This window comes from Haematobia irritans, chromosome 3 (genome assembly GCF_050003625.1).
Source record: "Haematobia irritans isolate KBUSLIRL chromosome 3, ASM5000362v1, whole genome shotgun sequence".
NCBI lineage: Eukaryota > Metazoa > Arthropoda > Insecta > Diptera > Muscidae > Haematobia > Haematobia irritans.
Window position 1 is genome coordinate 166,405,994 of NC_134399.1, and position 19,682 is coordinate 166,425,675.

Consider the following 19,682-nt stretch of genomic DNA (forward strand, 5'->3'; position numbering starts at 1 on the left):
GGCTCACTTACACTATTCAGTCCATTTTGATACCACATTGGTGAACTTCTCTCTTATCACTAAGTGCTGCCCGATTCCATGTTAAGCTCAATGACAAGGGACCTCCTCTTTATAGCCGAGTCCGAACGGCTTTCCTTATTGCAGTGAAACCACTTAGAGTAGCTTTGAAACCCTTAGAAATGTTACCAGCATTACTGAGGTGGGATAATCCACCGCTGAAAACATTTTGGTATTCGGTCGAAGGAGGAATCGAACCCACGACCTTGTGTATGCAAGGCGGGCATACTAACCATTGCACCACGGTGGCTCCACAAAGCCAAAATACGCGCCACGAATGTGGCTTGCAGAATTTTTGGCCCATTCCCGGCGAAGCATCCCATTGTGATTAGCGACACTTTGATAGTTTTTATATCAAATTTACTCCCCAAAATTCCCCAGGCACAAAAGTCCAACGGGTTGAGATCCGGAAACTTTGGTGGCCACTGTGCGGTAGAAATGAAGCGAAAAGCATTATTTTAAGCCATTCTGAGTGCGACGGTGCTGATTCCAGTGGGTGTGTCAAGGGTCTGCTGCCGAAATGTTTGTCCGCCCAGGACTTCAATACACACTGAAAAAACAGTGAACCAACCAGTAAGAAAACTTTCGGTAAATTTTAGAAAATTTTGAATATTTTTAGAAAATTTGAACTAAACAGTATTACAAACGCCGGCATCTCAGAGATGTCACAAAAATAAGTAAATATTTTTCGACAAATTCAAGAAAATTTAAATTTAATAAATTTAAATGTTTAATTTTTTTTTTAATAATAAAAATTAATTTTGTAGTCTGAAGGGAAAAATTGGACTTCAAAATTGCAAGAATGTCTTTAGTGACATACGAAGTCCATAATGAACGCATTTGTAGTAAAATTTACAAATTTAAGGGAATAATGAACTATGTTGTGAGAAATACGAATTTAGTAAATCTTTATGCTTAATTTGTGTATATTTTTTTCCGCTTTTTAGTTAATTTAACTAACGTACGCAAAAAATTATTGGAGTAAAGGAAATTTTACTCATCGCTCATCGAGACCAATCGAAATTTTAACTTTTCAGCTGACCACTTTGTTTGCTCACAAACTGCTTAATTTGGAATGGCTTCTCATCGGTATTGCCGTATCTACCTTTTTTTTTCAAAATGCTATTTAGATGTGATAGCAACCTGAAGTCGGTGGCAATACATATCAACCACACTGTATTATTAGAGCGCCCATATCAGGACTATATCCACAAATAAACAGTAGAAACACCGATCCATATCCAAAAAAAAAAAAAAATCGCATGCAATGTAAGAAAAAAATATTTTCCACTTACTCGTATTCTCCAATGGTTACTACTTTCCCAAAACAACTTTCGTTTTAATTGTTCTCGAAAATCTATTTTGAACTATTTTATGTTTCGTGTCTTTTTTTCAAATAATCAGCTTGTCACTCATTCTCAACACCTACAAATTTATATAATTTCATAACAATTCACGAATATGCAAGGCTTACGTATTCCATATGTTTTATAATTCAAATATTTTCTGTCGCGAACTATTATTGTTGAACAACATTTGATGTTACCATGATTGCGTAAAAAAATACTGTACACAAATAAAAATGCGTTTGGAATTACTAATCATTTTAGTGATGGATAGATGATGTCTGATTGATGGCTAACTTGAAATATGCGTTCCTTGTTCCGCAGTTTGCAAGCTGAAATAGAGGGCGCGAAATTCATTTGCAACACGCATTTAAAAGCAAAACAAATTTAACGACTAACCTCGACTTCTTCATGTAAGGAAAAAAACTATTTAGCAATAGGCAACAATTTTCTCACCAATTTTTAAGATATGATAAAATTATTTATTTAAAAAAAAATTTTAATCGACAAATTTAAATTAAAGCAAACAACAAAATATGTCCGTTGCTAACTGATGATCTAACTAACTTGTGTTTATTGCAAAACAAACAAGATATTTTTTTTTAATTTCAGCTCAAAAAGCGTCGCCCTAGCTCTTTTTATTCCCAGATAAAATTTATAAAATATAGCAAAACAAGTGGTTTTATATAGCTCCTCAAAAGAACTTTATGGAAAGCAACAAATAGGTATTCTTATATGTGCAAGAGTATTCTTATATGTACATTAGAAGTAATGACATGGGATGAACTTCAAAATTTATGTGGCTGGATTTTTTTTTAAATAAATTTTTAATTCACTTTGGAAAAAATATAAAAAAGCTTTTACGCGGTGGATTATCCCCACTCAGTAATGCTGGTGATATTTCGGATTTTTTCAAAGCTTCTCTAAGTTATTTCACAGCAATGTGGAACGCCGCTTGCATTCGGCTATAAAAATGGGGTTCCTTGTCATTGACCTAACCTAACCCTAGAGTCGGGCAGCATTCAGTTATAAGAGCAAAGTTCAACACAGTGGTATCACAATGGACTGAATAGTCTTAAGTAAGCCTGAAATATTGGGCTGTCACCAGTGTTGGGCGTTATTCAATAAATTTTTATTCAAATAACAAATAACAAACAATTTTTTATTCGTTATTTTTCATTTGGAATTTTTTGAAATCAAATTTCAACTGTTATCTGTTTATTTGTGTCACAAATAATTATTCGTCATTCGTTAGTTGTTATTTGTCATACAAATAATAATTTTTTTGAATCGAAAAAAATAATTTGAATTTATTGAATTCTTCTGATAAAATAATCTTTTTTTGAGGAGCGATAATTGTCTTTATAACTAGGAATGGAACCGGAAGGTAGAACATCCAAAAATAGTGATTCAAGTGAATCTGGTTTTTCCATTTTTGATGGAAAATTATACAGAATTTTAGAAGACAGAGTAAAGAATATCAGTGCTGTGTGCGTGAAATGTGAGCCTGATTTTGTTAAGATAAAAGGAGAGAAAAATTCAATATCAAACTTCATATCTCACCTTAAGAGGCGACATGGTAAGGATGCGTTTGAAGAGTACCAGAGCTATAAATGCCTAAAACGTTCTCAAGCGAAGGAGGTAATGAGAAACAAGTGTGCAAGAGACAAACAAGGGAAGCATCTGAGTCTCTTTGAGTTGAACGAAGAAGTTACAAAATTCGTAATTGATTCGTTGGTGCCTCTTAGAGTAGTAGAAAATCAATACTTCAAAAAAATATGTGAAGGATGTACCTCAGGACAAATAATTTCAAGGCGCCAGCTTGGTCGTGAAATAGATAAAAAATTTCAGAGCCATGTGGTGGAAACTAAGCTAAAACTTAAGGAGAGCAAGTTTGTTTGTACAACTGCTGATATTTGGTCATCACATGAGCGAAGTTTCTTTGGAGTCACTGCTCACTGGATACATTTAGGCGACCTGAAAAGGGAATCAGCGGCGCTTTCATGCAGACGTTTTAAAGGTGTGCATTCGTATGATAAAGGGGCTGAAACCCTGAATGAAATACATTTTTGAGAACTTTTTTTCACATAAGTGTATTATTTGAAATTTTATTTGAAACTTTCGAATAACAAATAAAAAGATAACAAAAAAATTGAAGTTATTTGTTTTCACAAATAAACGAATAAAAAAATTATTTGTTATTCCAAATAAAAACTAAATTGAATTTATTCGTTATCTTTTTATTCGTTATTTAGAATAAATTTTGCCCAACACTGGCTGCCACTATACCTAAACCTAACCTGATCTAACCCCACCCCATGAAATTTTCTTTATTCCAAGTACGTCTCAAATATTTTAGTTATTTTTTGAATTTTTTAAGAAGGAAGTATTTCGAAAATAGTCGTTAAAAATCCCAAAATGTCAGCAATTATTTTAACAACGCATTTTGGAAACCTTAAAAAAGAAACATTTGGTTCACCGTTCTCACGAAGTAGTTCATTATTTCCATTCTCTAGTTTTGTGTTCTAGGATAGTTCGATAAATACACACCACTCAAAACAACCACTAATATTTTGGAAAAGTGATAATTTTTTTTTAATATAGTGTCAGAGTCCTTAGAAATAGGCTTCCAGTGAACATCTCTTCCTTTGGCTGTTATTTAAGCTCATCGTCCAATTTTTTTATGGGTTTAAATAAAAAATGTTGCTCGGTATCATATGAGAAGAATATGGGGAATTGTTCAGCAATCTACAGGCCTATTGACAAATTTGACGAATGCGAGGCAGGAAGTTTTTATTATGATGTGGAAGATTATTTTTTATCTGCCAAGTTGGACCGTTTTTCTTCAAACCAGCATCAAATCATTTCCAATAATTCGATATAGTACAGTTCTGGGATCACACAATGAAAATATGTCTTAAGTGGTTGTCCCAGATTGGTTCATGAGGACTTGCCTATGGGGTGATCCTACAAAACTGTCTCAGGATGTGTCATTTGGTATGAGACCAAATTGCGTCTAGTAGACTGTAAAGTTACCTCGTCATTGGTAACTCCATGTTAAAATGACCGATCCCTGGCCCATACACACTAGGGACTAGTGTGTATACCGGTCCTGGTTATAATCCATTTCCCGTAGGTATTTCCATTTTTGATACGAATCTGTGAAATTGGCTTTCCTCCCCTAAAATCGTATGCGTATGAAGGCAAATTTTTCATAAAGTGAACAAAAAAAAAAACAAGTAAGGAAAGTCTAAAGTCGGGCGGGGCCGACTATATTATACCCTGCACATCCGTCAAATGTGTTGGGGGCTATATATAAAGGTGTGTCGCCAATACATACATTTACATATCACTCGATCTGGACAGAATTTGATAGACTTCTACAAAATCTATAGACTCAAAATTTAAGTCGGCTAATGCATTAGGGTGGAACACAATGTTAGTAAACAAGTATGGGAAACATTTAAATCTGAAGCAATTTTAAGGAAACTTCGCAAAAGTTTATTTATGATTTATCGCTCGATATATATGTATTAGAAGTTTAGGAAATTAGATTCATTTTTACAACTTTTCGACTAAGCAGTGGCGATTTTACAAGGAAAATGTTGGTGTTTTGACCATTTTTGTCGAAATCAGAAAAACATATATATGGGAGCTATATGTAAACCTGAACCGATTTCAACCAAATTTGGCACGCATAGCTACAATGCTAATTCTACTCCCTGTGCAAAATTTCAACTAAATCGGAGCAAAAAATTGGCCTCTGTGGTCATATGAGTGTAAATCGGCCGAAAGCTATATATGGGAGCTATATCTAAATCTGAACCGATTTCAACCAAATTTGGCACGCATAGCTACAATGCTAATTCTACTCCCTGACATAAGCGTAGGAAGGCCTCTGGGGAGGGGGCTTAGACCCCCCAGAAAAATTTTAGCCCCCCCCCAGAATTTGAAACTCTTTTTATGATTTTCCATTTTTCAATAAATGTCAATAGTTTTTTTAATTTTTATAAAAATTAAACAAGTATATACAATCGCACAAAGTTCCGCTAAAGACTTTCATGAACAATCGAATTACTTGGGTTGTGGTAGCAGTTGTCGATGGCAATGTCATATATTTATGAAATAAAGCTGTGGTTGAACTTATGATTGATTTAGTTTAGTCAATGTAATTAAAAAAATAGTAATTGATATTAAAACTATTCTTTCATAAATTAATATCTTAATAATGCTGCGGAAAAGCGTCGCCAAAAAAGTAGTGAAAATTTTCTTTTTTGGGTCTAGAAGTGGTTCAATATTGGCAGAGAAGCAATGAATGTAATATGAGCTTGTCATAGGACAAATGTCCACCGTTTCAACAGCCGTTGCAATGAATTTGCATCACTTCTTAAGGTGAGATCCGAATTCAGTGTTTTGAATGTGAATTAAAAAATTTTGTGATATTTTCCCAAATAAATAATTTTTAATATTTTTTTATGATTTTTAATGCATTCTGACGCTTGTTTGAAACATTTTTCCTCGAATAATTTCCAAAATTATCGATTTTTCTATAATAGATTTAGCAGTTTTGTGACAAAATTTGAATGATTTGTACCAATTTATTTATTCTTACTCTTTTTTAAACTATTTGAAAAAAAAGAAACAACAAATTACACATTAAAATATGAAAAAAATGAAGTAAAAAAACTTCCTGTGTAGTTAAAATAATTGAGGACATTTTTGGAAGTACTTTTAAAGTTGTGCCTTTAGAACAACTCACATTTTTTTGCTGGGAAAAGTGTGGAACTACTTTTAGTTGCTTTATTATAAATTAATTGTCGAGTTATTTTGATGTCTAATTTTTTATTCAATAAAACATTAATTGAACCTATAAGTTCAGTCTATAGATTTTTAGCTAGGGGGGCTATAGCCCCCCTAGGAAAATTGTCTAGCTACGCTAATGCTCCCTGTGCAAAATTTCAAGCAAATTGGGGTAAAACTCTGGCTTCTGGGACCGTATTAGTCCATATCGGGCGAAAGATATATATGGGAGCTATATCTAAATCTGAACCGATTTCAATAAAATTTTGGCACCCTTGACTATAGTACTAATTGTTCTTCTTGTGCAAAATTTTAAGCAGATTAGGGTAAAACTCTGGCTTCTGGGTCCATATAAGTACATATCGGGCGAAATATATATATGGGAGCTATATCTAAATCTGAACCGATTTCTTCCAAAATCAATAGGGATCTATTCTGAGCCAAAACACATACTTGTGCCAAATTTGAAGTCGATTGGACTAAAACTGCGACCTAGACTTTGATTACAAAAATGTGTTCACGGACAGACGGACAGACGCACATCGCTATATCGACTCAAGAGCCCACCCTGAGCATTTTTGCCAAAGAGACCATGTGTCTATCTCGTCTCCTTCTGGATGTTGCAAACATATGCACTAACTTATAATACCCTGTTCCACAGTGTGGCGCAGGGTATAAATATTTTTGATTTAAAAACTCAAATTTAAATTAACTGCGATATTGTGCAGATATTATAAAAACAAAGTACGTTGTTTTAATCGTACAGTCTGTCCTTATGTCCCCTGCTCCTTAAAGTCCCTGAAATACGTATTCCATTTTTGCGTAGTATTTTGAACTTGAGCAAAAGTCGATAAACTCTTCAGGCTTTTTCTCCTTATAGCTAAGCAATTAGACATTATCTTGTTATAAAATAAAATTCCAATAAACTGAGGTCAACTTGACTATGAAATTTGTAATAATATTTAAAGATGAAATCTATAGAACTTAAGATTTTTTTCAGTGTATACAAAAAAACAAGAAAATTGAGAAGTTAGGTTTTTATCTATACTTAAAAGGGTTGGAGGTCTCCAGAACTAGCAAGTTTTTGGCCCCGGCTCAGAACTTTTAAAATGTCCTTTGCTCGAAATAGATTTGCAGTTTCCATGGAAATGATCATATTTTTTATGAGATTATCTATATCATAACTACTATGAATAACTTCATAAAATGTATGAATAAATCAGCATTAATTTTAAAATATTTTTAGAACGGCTAGCAACCAATACCATGAATTAATATGTATTTTTGTTTTTTTCATTACAGGTCATCGTTTGACATGGCAAGCTTATCATCGTTTGGAGGACATTCATGGTTTCTTTGATTATTTGGCTAAAACCTATCCAGATATATGTTCCGTAGAGACTATTGGCTATTCCATTGAAAAGCGACCATTGAAGATATTAAAGTAAGTAAAGGCGACAAATGAGTAATACGCCTTGGGAAAAACTTTCAACTTTTTCTGTTTTTTCAGGATCTCTAATGGAAATCCAAGTAATCCTGGTATTTGGATTGATGGTGGTATGCATGCTCGTGAATGGATTAGTCCTGCTGTTGTCACATACATTGCCAATCAATTGGTTGAAGGTTGGGATGATTTGACTCCCTACATGCGTAACATCAATTGGTACATTCATGCTGTGGCCAATCCTGATGGTTACGAATACTCTCACACTACCGATCGTCTATGGCGTAAGAATATGAGATCCCATGGCCGTGCTTGTCCTGGTGTCGATTTGAATCGCAATTTCGGTTATAAATGGGGTGGTAAAGGTACCTCAGCAAATCCCTGCTCTCAGACATACCGTGGTAGCAAAGCCTTCTCCGAGCCAGAAACCTTCTACATTTCCAAATATATTAGCAATTTCCCCCGTGATACATTCAAAGCCTATTTGACATTCCACAGTTATGGCCAGTATATCCTATATCCATGGGGTTATGATTATCATATTACCAAGGATATGGCTGATTTGGATTTGGTGGCACGTCAAGCAGGAACGGTAAGTTGAGAATGAGAGTGAAAAAACCACAACCAACATCCATTAATGTTGAATGTTTTCTTTTTGTTTTTTTTTTTCCTTGCAAACAACGAAATAAATATCCTAGACCATTACCCGCAGAAGTGGCATTAAATACACAGTAGGCTCTTCGGCTCATACCTTGTATCCAGCCGCAGGTGGCTCTGACGATTGGGCCAAGGGCTTTGCTGAGATCAAATACTCGTATACCATTGAAATGGGTGATACCGGTCGCTTTGGTTTTGTTCTGCCCGCCTCCCACATTGAACCAAATGGCAAAGATGGTTACACTTTTGTGGAGACTGTTGCTCGTGCCATTACCATGGGCAAAAATGCTCGTAGACGTAAACTTAAGGCCAAATCTCAGTAAAAATTGAGGATTGGCTACACACAGCCTACACCTACCATAATTACGGTCTAGTAATTTTTAGTGCCAAGATTTATACAAAGTATAAATCTTATTTTAAGTTTAAAAAAATAATGAGAACTTAGTATAAATTATTTATTGCAAAATTTAGTTAATTTATTTATTTAATTTATTGAACGAAAACATAGAACCCCAACCGAAGAAAATGGGATGAAATATTTATTTATTAAATTATTTATTGAACAAGAAAAGAAAAATAGAAAATAATTTTAGTTTAAGTAATTTATTGAAATGAAAAAAAAAACAAAACGAAATTAATTTATTTATTTATTGAATTTATTTATTAATATATTTATTTATTTATTGCATTTAATTGTAAAAAAAGTGACAAATTTTTGCTTGACAATTGACAAGCCATAATAAAATTTCAAAAATTTACATTATTTTATACTTATTTATTTATTTTCCAGCAAAACAAAATTTGGAAGTTCTTCTAAAGGCACAATTTAAAAAGCACTTCCAAAAATGTCCTCCTTAAGATGTTCTTTATTTTAATTGCACAGGAAGTTCATTTGAGTAATTTTGTTTATACCTCGCTTTTTTCATATTTTTAAAGGGAAATTTAAAATTTTGTTATTTCAAAAAGGTTAAAAACACATAAAAAATTAATAAAATAGGTCAAATTATTTAAATTTTGCCGAAAAAAATGTTAAATCCTCTTTAGAAAATTTGCGATTTTTTGAAAATGTTTGATGTCAAACGTTCCAGACAAGCGTTATAATGCATTAAAAATAAAAAAAAAATTTTTAAATTATTTATTCGTAAAAATATCACAAAATTTCTTAATTCACATTCACACATTAAGAAGTGATGCAAATTCAGTGCAGCGGCTGTTGAAATGGGGACATCCGTCCTATGACAAGCACATGTTAAATTCATCGCTTCTGCGTCAATTTTGCACCACTTCCGAATCCAAAAAGAACATTTTCACTGCTTTTTTTCTGGGTTCTTTGTCAGAAAATATAATGGACGTGCTTAAATGAGTCATTACGGAGCATTAATTTTAAAATTGGACGTGAATTGCACACCGACAAATATCTAAATTTTTATGAGTTCTATGACTTTTTATCGGGACATACATTTAAAGTAGGGAGTTTAAGATGTTTTGATGAAACACAGTTTCTCCAAAGATGGATCGTTTTCATACATTTCTCGTCTCAGTGGGCTATATTCAAACATGGACCGTAACTGGAATGTGAACCATATTTCAGTATATTTTTCTGTGGACCAAAATAACCTTGCGTTCCAAAATCCTTACAAAATATAGAAATTTTTTGCAAAATTGTATTTTATTGTATATCAGAAACATTTTGCAAAATGTCATTTCTATAAAAAAATTTTAATTTCTGTAGAAATTCAAAAAAAAAAAAAAATAATTCCAGGGAAATTTTGTCGAAGTTTTATTTCTATAGAAAATTTTGTTGAAATTTTATTTCTATAGAAAATTTTGTCAACATTTTATTTCTATAAAAAATTTTGTCAACATTTTATTTCTATAGAAAATGTTGTTAAAATTTTATTTCTTGGACCAAAATAACCTTACATTCCAAAATCCTTGCAAAATATAGAAAAATTTTGCAAAATTGTATTTCTACAGAAACATTTTGCAGAATATCATTGCTATAGAAAATTTTTAATTTCTATAGAAATTTTTGAAAAATTTTATTTCCATAGGAAATTTTGTCAAAATTTTATTTCTATAGGAAATTTTGTCGAAATTTTATTTCTATAGGAAATTTTGTCAACATTTTATTTCTACAGAAAATGTTGTCAAAATTTTATTTCTATTGAAAATTTTGTCAAAATTTTATTTCTATAGAAAATTTAGCCAAAATTTTATTTCTATAGAAAATTTCGTCAAAATTTTATTTCCATAGAAAATTTTGTCAAAATTTTATTTCTATAGAAAATTTTGTCAAATTTTTTTTTTCTATAGAAAATTTTGTCACAATTTTATTGCTATAGAAAGTTTTGGCAAAATTTTATTTCTATAGAAAATTTTGTCAAAATTTTATTTCTATAGAAAGTTTTGGCAAAATTTTATATCTATAGAAAGTTTTGTCAAAATTTTGTCTCTTAGAAAATTTTGTCAAAATTTTATTTCTATAGAAAATTTTGTCAAAATTTTATTTCTGTAGAAAGTTTTGGCAAAATTTTATTTCTATAGAAAATTTTGTCAAAATTTTATTTCTTAGAAAATTTTGTGAAAATTTTATTTCCTTAGAAAATATTTTATAAAATGTCATTCCTGCCAAATTTAAATTCTATAGATTTTTTTTGTTCGAAATTGTATTTCTAACAGAAATTTGGTCAAAATTTTATCATTGCTATAGAAAATTTTGTCGAAATTTTATGTCTATAGAAAATTTTATTACATTTTATTTCTATAGAAAATTTTGTCAAAATTTTGTTTTTATAGAAAAATTTGTCACAATTTTATTTTTTTATTATTATTTTGTCAAAATTTTATTTCTATAGAAAATATTGTCAAAAATTTATTTCTATAGAAAATTTTGTTAAAATTTTATTTCTGTAGAAAATTTTGTCAAAATTTTATTTCTATAGGAATTTTTGTCGAAATTTTATTTCTATAGAAAAATTTGTCAAAATTTTATTTCTACAGAAAATTTTTCCCAAATTTTATTTCTATGGAAAATTTCATCAAAATTTTATTTCATAGAAAATTTTGTCAAAATTTTATTTCTATTGAAAATTTTGTCAAAATTTTATTTCTATAGAAAATTTTGTCAAAATTTTATTTCTATAGAAAATTTTGTCAAAATTTTATTTCTATAGAAAATTTTTTCAAAATTTTATTTATATAGAAAATTTTGTCAAAATTTTATTTCTATAGAAAATTTCGTCAAAATTTTATTTCTATAGAAAATTTTGTCAAAATTGTATTTCTATAGAAAATATTGTCAACATTTTATTTCTATAGAAAATTTTGTCAAAATTTTATTCTATAGAAAGTTTTGGCAAAATTTTATTTCTATAGAAAATTTCGTCAAAATTTTATTTCCATAGAAAATTTTGTCAAAATTTTATTTCCATAGAAAATTTTGTCAAAATTTTATTTCTATAGAAAATTTTGTCAACATTTTATCTCTATAGAAAATTTTGTCAAAATTTTATTTCTATAGAAAATTTTGTCAAAATTTTATTTCTATAGAAAATTTTTTCAAAATTTTATTTCTATAGAAAATTTTGTCAAAATTTTATTTCTATAGAAAATTTCGTCAAAATTTTATTTCCATAGAAAATTTTGTCAAAATTGTATTTCTATAGAAAATTTTGTCAACATTTTATTTCTATAGAAAATGTTGTCAAAATTTTATTCTATAGAAAGTTTTGGCAAAATTTTATTCTATAGAAAGTTTTGGCAAAATTTTATTTATATAGAAAATTTCGTCAAAATTTTATTTCCATAGAAAATTTTGTCAAAATTTTTTTCTATAGGAAATTTTTTCAAAATTTTATTTCTGTAGAAAATTTCGTCAAAATTGTATTTCTATAGGACATTTTTGGAAAATTTTATTTCTTTAGAAAATATTTACAAAATTTCATTCCTATAGAAAATTTTTGCCATATTTCAGTTCTATAGAAAATTTTTTCAGAATAGTATTTCTAACGGAAATTTGGTCAAAATTTTATTTCTTATAGAATATTTTATCAAATTTGTATTTCTATAGAATTTTTTGCAATTTTCTTTACTATAGCAAATTTTGTCAAAATTTTATTCTATAGGAAATTTTGTCAAAATTTTATTTCTATAGAAAATTTTGTCAAAATTTTATTTCTATATAAGATTTTGGTAAGTTTTATTTTTATAGGAAATTGGGTCAACATTTTATTTCAATAAAAAAAATTAAAATCTACCAAAACATCAAGAATTCTACAAATCAATTTCCAAACAGTAAAAAATCTACCATTTTTTCTACAATTCTACCAAGTGTTGCAACCGTGGTCTCTATCGGAAGCTTTGGAAAACTGGAGAGTTTAGAATTCTCCGTGAACCTTAATGGACAAAATCTCCATTGTTAAATTATAGCAACTAGCGACTTCAAAGTCTTCGTGTCGTGAAATCAGTTGCCCCTTGCTCCAGACTATGTAATTCCAAGGTTTCAACGATCTATCTGTGACATACTTCCCATTACCGGTCTTACAGATTTCTGGTTGTGTGGCCACTACTTAGCGGGTTTTCATACAAAATTTAATTAAAATCCATTGATTAAACAATTTTACCAAAATTTAGTTTTTATTAAAGATTTTGTAAAAATTTTGCTTCTGTAGAAAACTTTGTCCAAATTTTTTTTATGTGTATGTGTTTGAAGATATTTAATTTAATTTTTTGTTGTGTTGCCACAATATTGTGATTATGTCCATTATTATCCAAACGTAGCTATGAATCATCTGCAGGCAAATTTAAAAAAATATATATATTTTATTATTGCAAAATTAAACCAGTAAGGAAAGTCTAAAGTCGGGCGGGGCCGACTATATTATACCCTGCACCACTTTGTAGATCTAAATTTTCGATACCATATCACATCCGTCAAATGTGTTGGGGGCTATATATAAAGGTTTGTCCCAAATACATACATTTAAATATCACTCGATCTGGAAGAATTTGATAGACTTCTACAAAATCTATAGACTCAAAATTTAAGTCGGCTAATGCACTAGGGTGGAACACAATGTTAGTAAAAAAAATATGGGAAACGTTTAAATCTGAAGCAATTTTAAGGAAACTACGAAAAAGTTTATTTATGATTTATCGCTTGATATATATGTATTAGAAGTTTAGGAAAATTAGAGTCATTTTTACAACTTTTCGACTAAGCAGTGACGATTTTACAAGGAAAATGTTGGTATTTTGACCATTTTTGTCGAAATCAGAAAAACATATATATGGGAGCTATATCTAAATCTGAACTGATTTCAACCAAATTTGGCACGCATAGCTACAATGCTAATTCTACTCCCTGTGCAAAATTTCAACTAAATCGGAGTTAAAAATTGGCCTCTGTGGTCATATGAGTGTAAATCGGGCGAAAGCTTTATATGGGAGATATATCCAAATCTGAACCGATTTCAACCAAATTTGGCACGCATAGTTACAATGCTAATTCTACTCCCTGTGCAAAATTTCAACCAAATCGGAGTTAAAAATTGGCCTCTTTGGGCAAATGAGTGTAAATCGAGCGAAAGCTATATATGAGAGCTATATCTAAATCTGAACCGATTTGGCTGGTATTTGGCAAGTTTTTCGAGACCCATAAAATATTCGGATGTACGGAATTTGAGGAAGATCGGTTGATATACACGCCAATTATGACCAGATCGGCGAAAAATATATATGGCAGCTATATCTAAATCTGAACCGATTTTTTCCAAAATCAATAGGGATCGTCTTTGAGCCGAAACAGGACCCTATACCAAATTTTAGGACAATCGGACTAAAACTGCGAGCTGTACTTTGCACACAAAAATACATCAACAGACAGACAGACAGACGGACAGACAGACGGACAGACAGACAGACGGACATCGCTAAATCGACTCAGAATTTAATTCTAAGCCGATCCGTATACTAAAAGGTTGGTCTATGATTACTCCTTCTTGGCGTTACATACAAATGCACAAACTTATTATACCCTGTACCACAGTAGTGGTGAAGGGTATAAAAATATATATATTTGAGAGATCAATGTTCACTTCCCTCTCATATCTACAAATCAGATACCCCCTACTTTAGACTATGAAATTCTAAATGTTCACCAATCTCTTTCGCATAAAACTCCCGTTATATGATAATTTTTGGTTGTGAGGTCACCACTTCGGGTCTTTCAAGCAAAATTTATTTAAAATCCTCTGTGGATTTTAAAATTTATTTCTATAGAAAATTTTGTCAAAATTTGATTTCTATAGAAAATTTTCTAAAAGTTGTATCCCTATTGAAAACTTTATGAATATTTTTTTTATCAAGATTTTAATATAAGTTTTGTTCCAAATATTTTCTCTCAATTTCATTGTACATTGGGAAATATTTTTTTTTCGCAGATTTTTCTAGATTTGTTTGTTCTGGGTTTTGTTGATTTTCTAAAGCTTTGTAATTAAAACGCCGTAATATAATCTAAATGAATTTCATAATCCATGTAGATAAAGACATAATCATCATACTTAAGAGGACTTATTTACACTGGCCTCTTCGTTCATCTACGGTATTGTGTAAAACATCCATTTCGTTGTCCTTCTATAATTTCGTACAATTGTTTGAATTGAACGCTGAAAATGTTATTCAATGTTTGCCAAAGAATATGTTTGGATCGTTTGTTCTTGGCTAAAAAAATACAAACACTTTGAGATGACGACGAAGACGACGACAATATTCACAGTTCTATAAAAGCTTTAACATGTTTGCGAAAAGAAAACGAACAAACAATGTGGCAGAACAGCGAGAGAAATGAGAATTAATATTAAATCTATGCGCTTGTAGTACTTTTCTATGACAACTTTACTGCGGCCACAGAGGATATCAAAGAATAATGAAAGACAGATGAGAAAAAAAGGACTCCTTTAACGAATAGGTCGTACTATTCATGTTTTATAGTTGGTTTACTTACATTCTTGCCTTACTCCACATCTTCGTCACGGAGATTTGTATAGAGCTTAAGTGTTTCTCTTTATTTTTGGTAAACTACAAAGGATATATACAATAGGGTGTCCTGCTACAGCGAGAATAATACACCAAGAAAAAAGTGAACCCACACGGAAACAAAGTAAACTACATTATGTGAAAAATGAGACATACTTGGAACAAAGAAAAAATCGTTGGGCTGGGGAAAATTTTTTACAAAATTTTAAAAATAAACAAAGAAACAAAATAATTATTTTGCAATAAATATTAGTTTATTTTAGCTTCAGTTTTACAACAGACTTTAAAAATTGGCCTCTGTGGTCATATGAGTGTAAATCGGGCGAAAGCTTTATATGGGAGATATATCCAAATCTGAACCGATTTCAACCAAATTTGGCACGCATAGTTACAATGCTAATTCTACTCCCTGTGCAAAATTTCAACCAAATCGGAGTTAAAAATTGGCCTCTTTGGGCAAATGAGTGTAAATCGAGCGAAAGCTATATATGAGAGCTATATCTAAATCTGAACCGATTTGGCTGGTATTTGGCAAGTTTTTCGAGACCCATAAAATATTCGGATGTACGGAATTTGAGGAAGATCGGTTGATATACACGCCAATTATGACCAGATCGGCGAAAAATATATATGGCAGCTATATCTAAATCTGAACCGATTTTTTCCAAAATCAATAGGGATCGTCTTTGAGCCGAAACAGGACCCTATACCAAATTTTAGGACAATCGGACTAAAACTGCGAGCTGTACTTTGCACACAAAAATACATCAACAGACAGACAGACAGACGGACAGACAGACGGACAGACAGACAGACGGACATCGCTAAATCGACTCAGAATTTAATTCTAAGCCGATCCGTATACTAAAAGGTTGGTCTATGATTACTCCTTCTTGGCGTTACATACAAATGCACAAACTTATTATACCCTGTACCACAGTAGTGGTGAAGGGTATAAAAATATATATATTTGAGAGATCAATGTTCACTTCCCTCTCATATCTACAAATCAGATACCCCCTACTTTAGACTATGAAATTCTAAATGTTCACCAATCTCTTTCGCATAAAACTCCCGTTATATGATAATTTTTGGTTGTGAGGTCACCACTTCGGGTCTTTCAAGCAAAATTTATTTAAAATCCTCTGTGGATTTTAAAATTTATTTCTATAGAAAATTTTGTCAAAATTTGATTTCTATAGAAAATTTTCTAAAAGTTGTATCCCTATTGAAAACTTTATGAATATTTTTTTTATCAAGATTTTAATATAAGTTTTGTTCCAAATATTTTCTCTCAATTTCATTGTACATTGGGAAATATTTTTTTTTCGCAGATTTTTCTAGATTTGTTTGTTCTGGGTTTTGTTGATTTTCTAAAGCTTTGTAATTAAAACGCCGTAATATAATCTAAATGAATTTCATAATCCATGTAGATAAAGACATAATCATCATACTTAAGAGGACTTATTTACACTGGCCTCTTCGTTCATCTACGGTATTGTGTAAAACATCCATTTCGTTGTCCTTCTATAATTTCGTACAATTGTTTGAATTGAACGCTGAAAATGTTATTCAATGTTTGCCAAAGAATATGTTTGGATCGTTTGTTCTTGGCTAAAAAAATACAAACACTTTGAGATGACGACGAAGACGACGACAATATTCACAGTTCTATAAAAGCTTTAACATGTTTGCGAAAAGAAAACGAACAAACAATGTGGCAGAACAGCGAGAGAAATGAGAATTAATATTAAATCTATGCGCTTGTAGTACTTTTCTATGACAACTTTACTGCGGCCACAGAGGATATCAAAGAATAATGAAAGACAGATGAGAAAAAAAGGACTCCTTTAACGAATAGGTCGTACTATTCATGTTTTATAGTTGGTTTACTTACATTCTTGCCTTACTCCACATCTTCGTCACGGAGATTTGTATAGAGCTTAAGTGTTTCTATTTATTTTTGGTAAACTACAAAGGATATATACAATAGGGTGTCCTGCTACAGCGAGAATAATACACCAAGAAAAAAGTGAACCCACACGGAAACAAAGTAAACTACATTATGTGAAAAATGAGACATACTTGGAACAAAGAAAAAATCGTTGGGCTGGGGAAAATTTTTTACAAAATTTTAAAAATAAACAAAGAAACAAAATAATTATTTTGCAATAAATATTAGTTTATTTTAGCTTCAGTTTTACAACAGACTTTTTTTCTGTGCACCATGAAAGAAAATGTAGGTTTATATTAGAAAATTTTAACTACAATATTTTAGTAATTGCAACATGATACAAAAAATGTTTACAGTTTTTGCCAAATTGAAGAAAATTTTCCAAAAATAATAAAATTTTAATTAAAATTAAAAATTGTTAAAATGTCTTTAACGATGTATGAAGTTCAAGACAGACACAATTTATGAAAAATTTATTCATTTGATAATCTTATTAGAAATTAGATATATTAAATGAGCTCATCAAAGAGAATTTCAATGCAACCCAAGGAGATGGAGTTAACCTAGTCCATTATTCATTTATATCTCCACAAGAATCTACGAATTTTTTCCATGACAACTAGAGCCAAAAAAAGCGGGATTTATTTACCAGTTGAAGATATCTTTTTCCCAAATTTGGGATATTTTTTTTTGATATGAGCACGGCGTGCTCATTTCAAAACGATTTGTTCATGAAAGTGAATCAACATACATGTGGTGTCAAACTGAGAACAGGCGGTGTCAATCTGACAACGATAAAATGACACCATGCGTTGTCAAAACAACAACCAGCGTTCATGATCTAAAAACATAATGGTTACGAATTTATAAACTAAATTAAAACCAGTGACTAAAGTAGAAAGTCGGACGGGGCCGACTATATCATACCCTAAACCACCCCTACTGAATTAGTAAACATAAGCATTTGTGGGGTATCATTGGTATAGGTTTTGGACTATCATTGGTATAGGTTTTGGAGAACATAAAGGGGGGGTACATATTTATGGGTGTCTTGTCACAATCTGAACAGAAATGTCTAATATTAGGAGCTATAGTTTATTTTGCACCAAAAGAGTTAGTATGCCACTAATATTGAGTCCATTATTAAAAAAAAGAGGAAATCGGTCAATTAGTTGTGGGGCAATAAATCCAAATTTCTGCAAATAGGGCAATAGATTTATGTAAGAGCTACATATAAGTCTAAATAGGATCGACTAGTACATCACAATTTGAAATTTGAGTAACATTGGTTAATAAATAAAAGTATTATGGTCAAATTTGGAAAAATCGAGCGATGCATATATATGGGACCTATATCTAAATCTGAACCAATTTGTATAATATTTTGCAGGTATGAATGCTACCACAGAAGGTCACTTTGTGTAAAATTTGAGTACGATCAGTTAATAAATGAGGCCCCTATGGTCAAAAATAAGGTTATTAGGGGCAAATTTTTCAAAATCGGGCGATACGTATATATGGGAGCTCTATCTAAATCTGAACCGATTTCGATGGAATTTCGCACATACAGTTAGAGCTATAGAAGATTACATTTAGCCAACTTGGAGTACGATCGGTTGATAAATAAGAATTTTACGGTCAAATTTAACGAAATCGGGCGAAACATATATATATGGGAGCTATATCTAAATCAGAACCGATTTCGATGAAATTGCGCACATAAAGTTAGAGGTATAGAATACTATATTTAGCCACCTTTGAGTACTATCGGTTGATAAATAAGGGTTTTACGGCCAAATTTGGCAAAATCGGACGATACATATATATGGGAGCTACATCTAAATCTGAACCGATTTCGATTATTTTTGGCACATATTGTCAATACCATAAAAGATTAGAGTAAGCCAAGTTTGAGTAAGATAGCATAATAAATAAGCTTTTTATGGCCAAATTAGGGAAAATCGGGCGATACATATATATGGGAGCTATATCTAAATCTGAACCGATTTCGATGAAATTGCGCACATAAAGTTAGAGGTATAGAATACTATATTTAGCCACCTTTGAGTACTATCGGTTGATAAATAAGGGTTTTACGGCCAAATTTGGCAAAATCGGACGATACATATATATGGGAGCTACATCTAAATCTGAACCGATTTCGATTATTTTTGGCACATATTGTCAATACCATAAAAGATTAGAGTAAGCCAAGTTTGAGTAAGATAGCATAATAAATAAGCTTTTTATGGCCAAATTAGGGAAAATCGGGCGATACATATATATGGGAGCTATATCTAAATCTGAACCGATTTTTATGAAATTTTGCAGACTTAAAGGGTGATGAAAAGGTCTACTATGTGCAAAATTTGATGACGATCGGTTT

At 31.1% G+C, this 19,682-nt stretch overlaps 2 protein-coding genes across 2 annotated transcripts in view; one reads left to right on the forward strand and one right to left on the reverse strand.

Moving 5' to 3' along the window:
* LOC142230725 (uncharacterized) overlaps positions 1 to 9,016 on the forward strand; it is a 36,233-nt gene extending 27,217 nt beyond the window's left edge. The window contains exons 3-5 of the mRNA XM_075301354.1: positions 7,506 to 7,647; positions 7,714 to 8,239; positions 8,346 to 9,016. Coding sequence (XP_075157469.1) covers positions 7,506 to 7,647; positions 7,714 to 8,239; positions 8,346 to 8,627 — 950 coding nt within the window. The 3' untranslated portion in view covers positions 8,628 to 9,016. The remainder of the gene's footprint in view (positions 1 to 7,505; positions 7,648 to 7,713; positions 8,240 to 8,345) is intronic.
* Positions 1 to 19,682, reverse strand: part of LOC142230726 (uncharacterized) — a 260,167-nt gene that overhangs the window by 79,719 nt on the left and 160,766 nt on the right. The gene's annotated exons all lie outside the window — the stretch shown is intronic.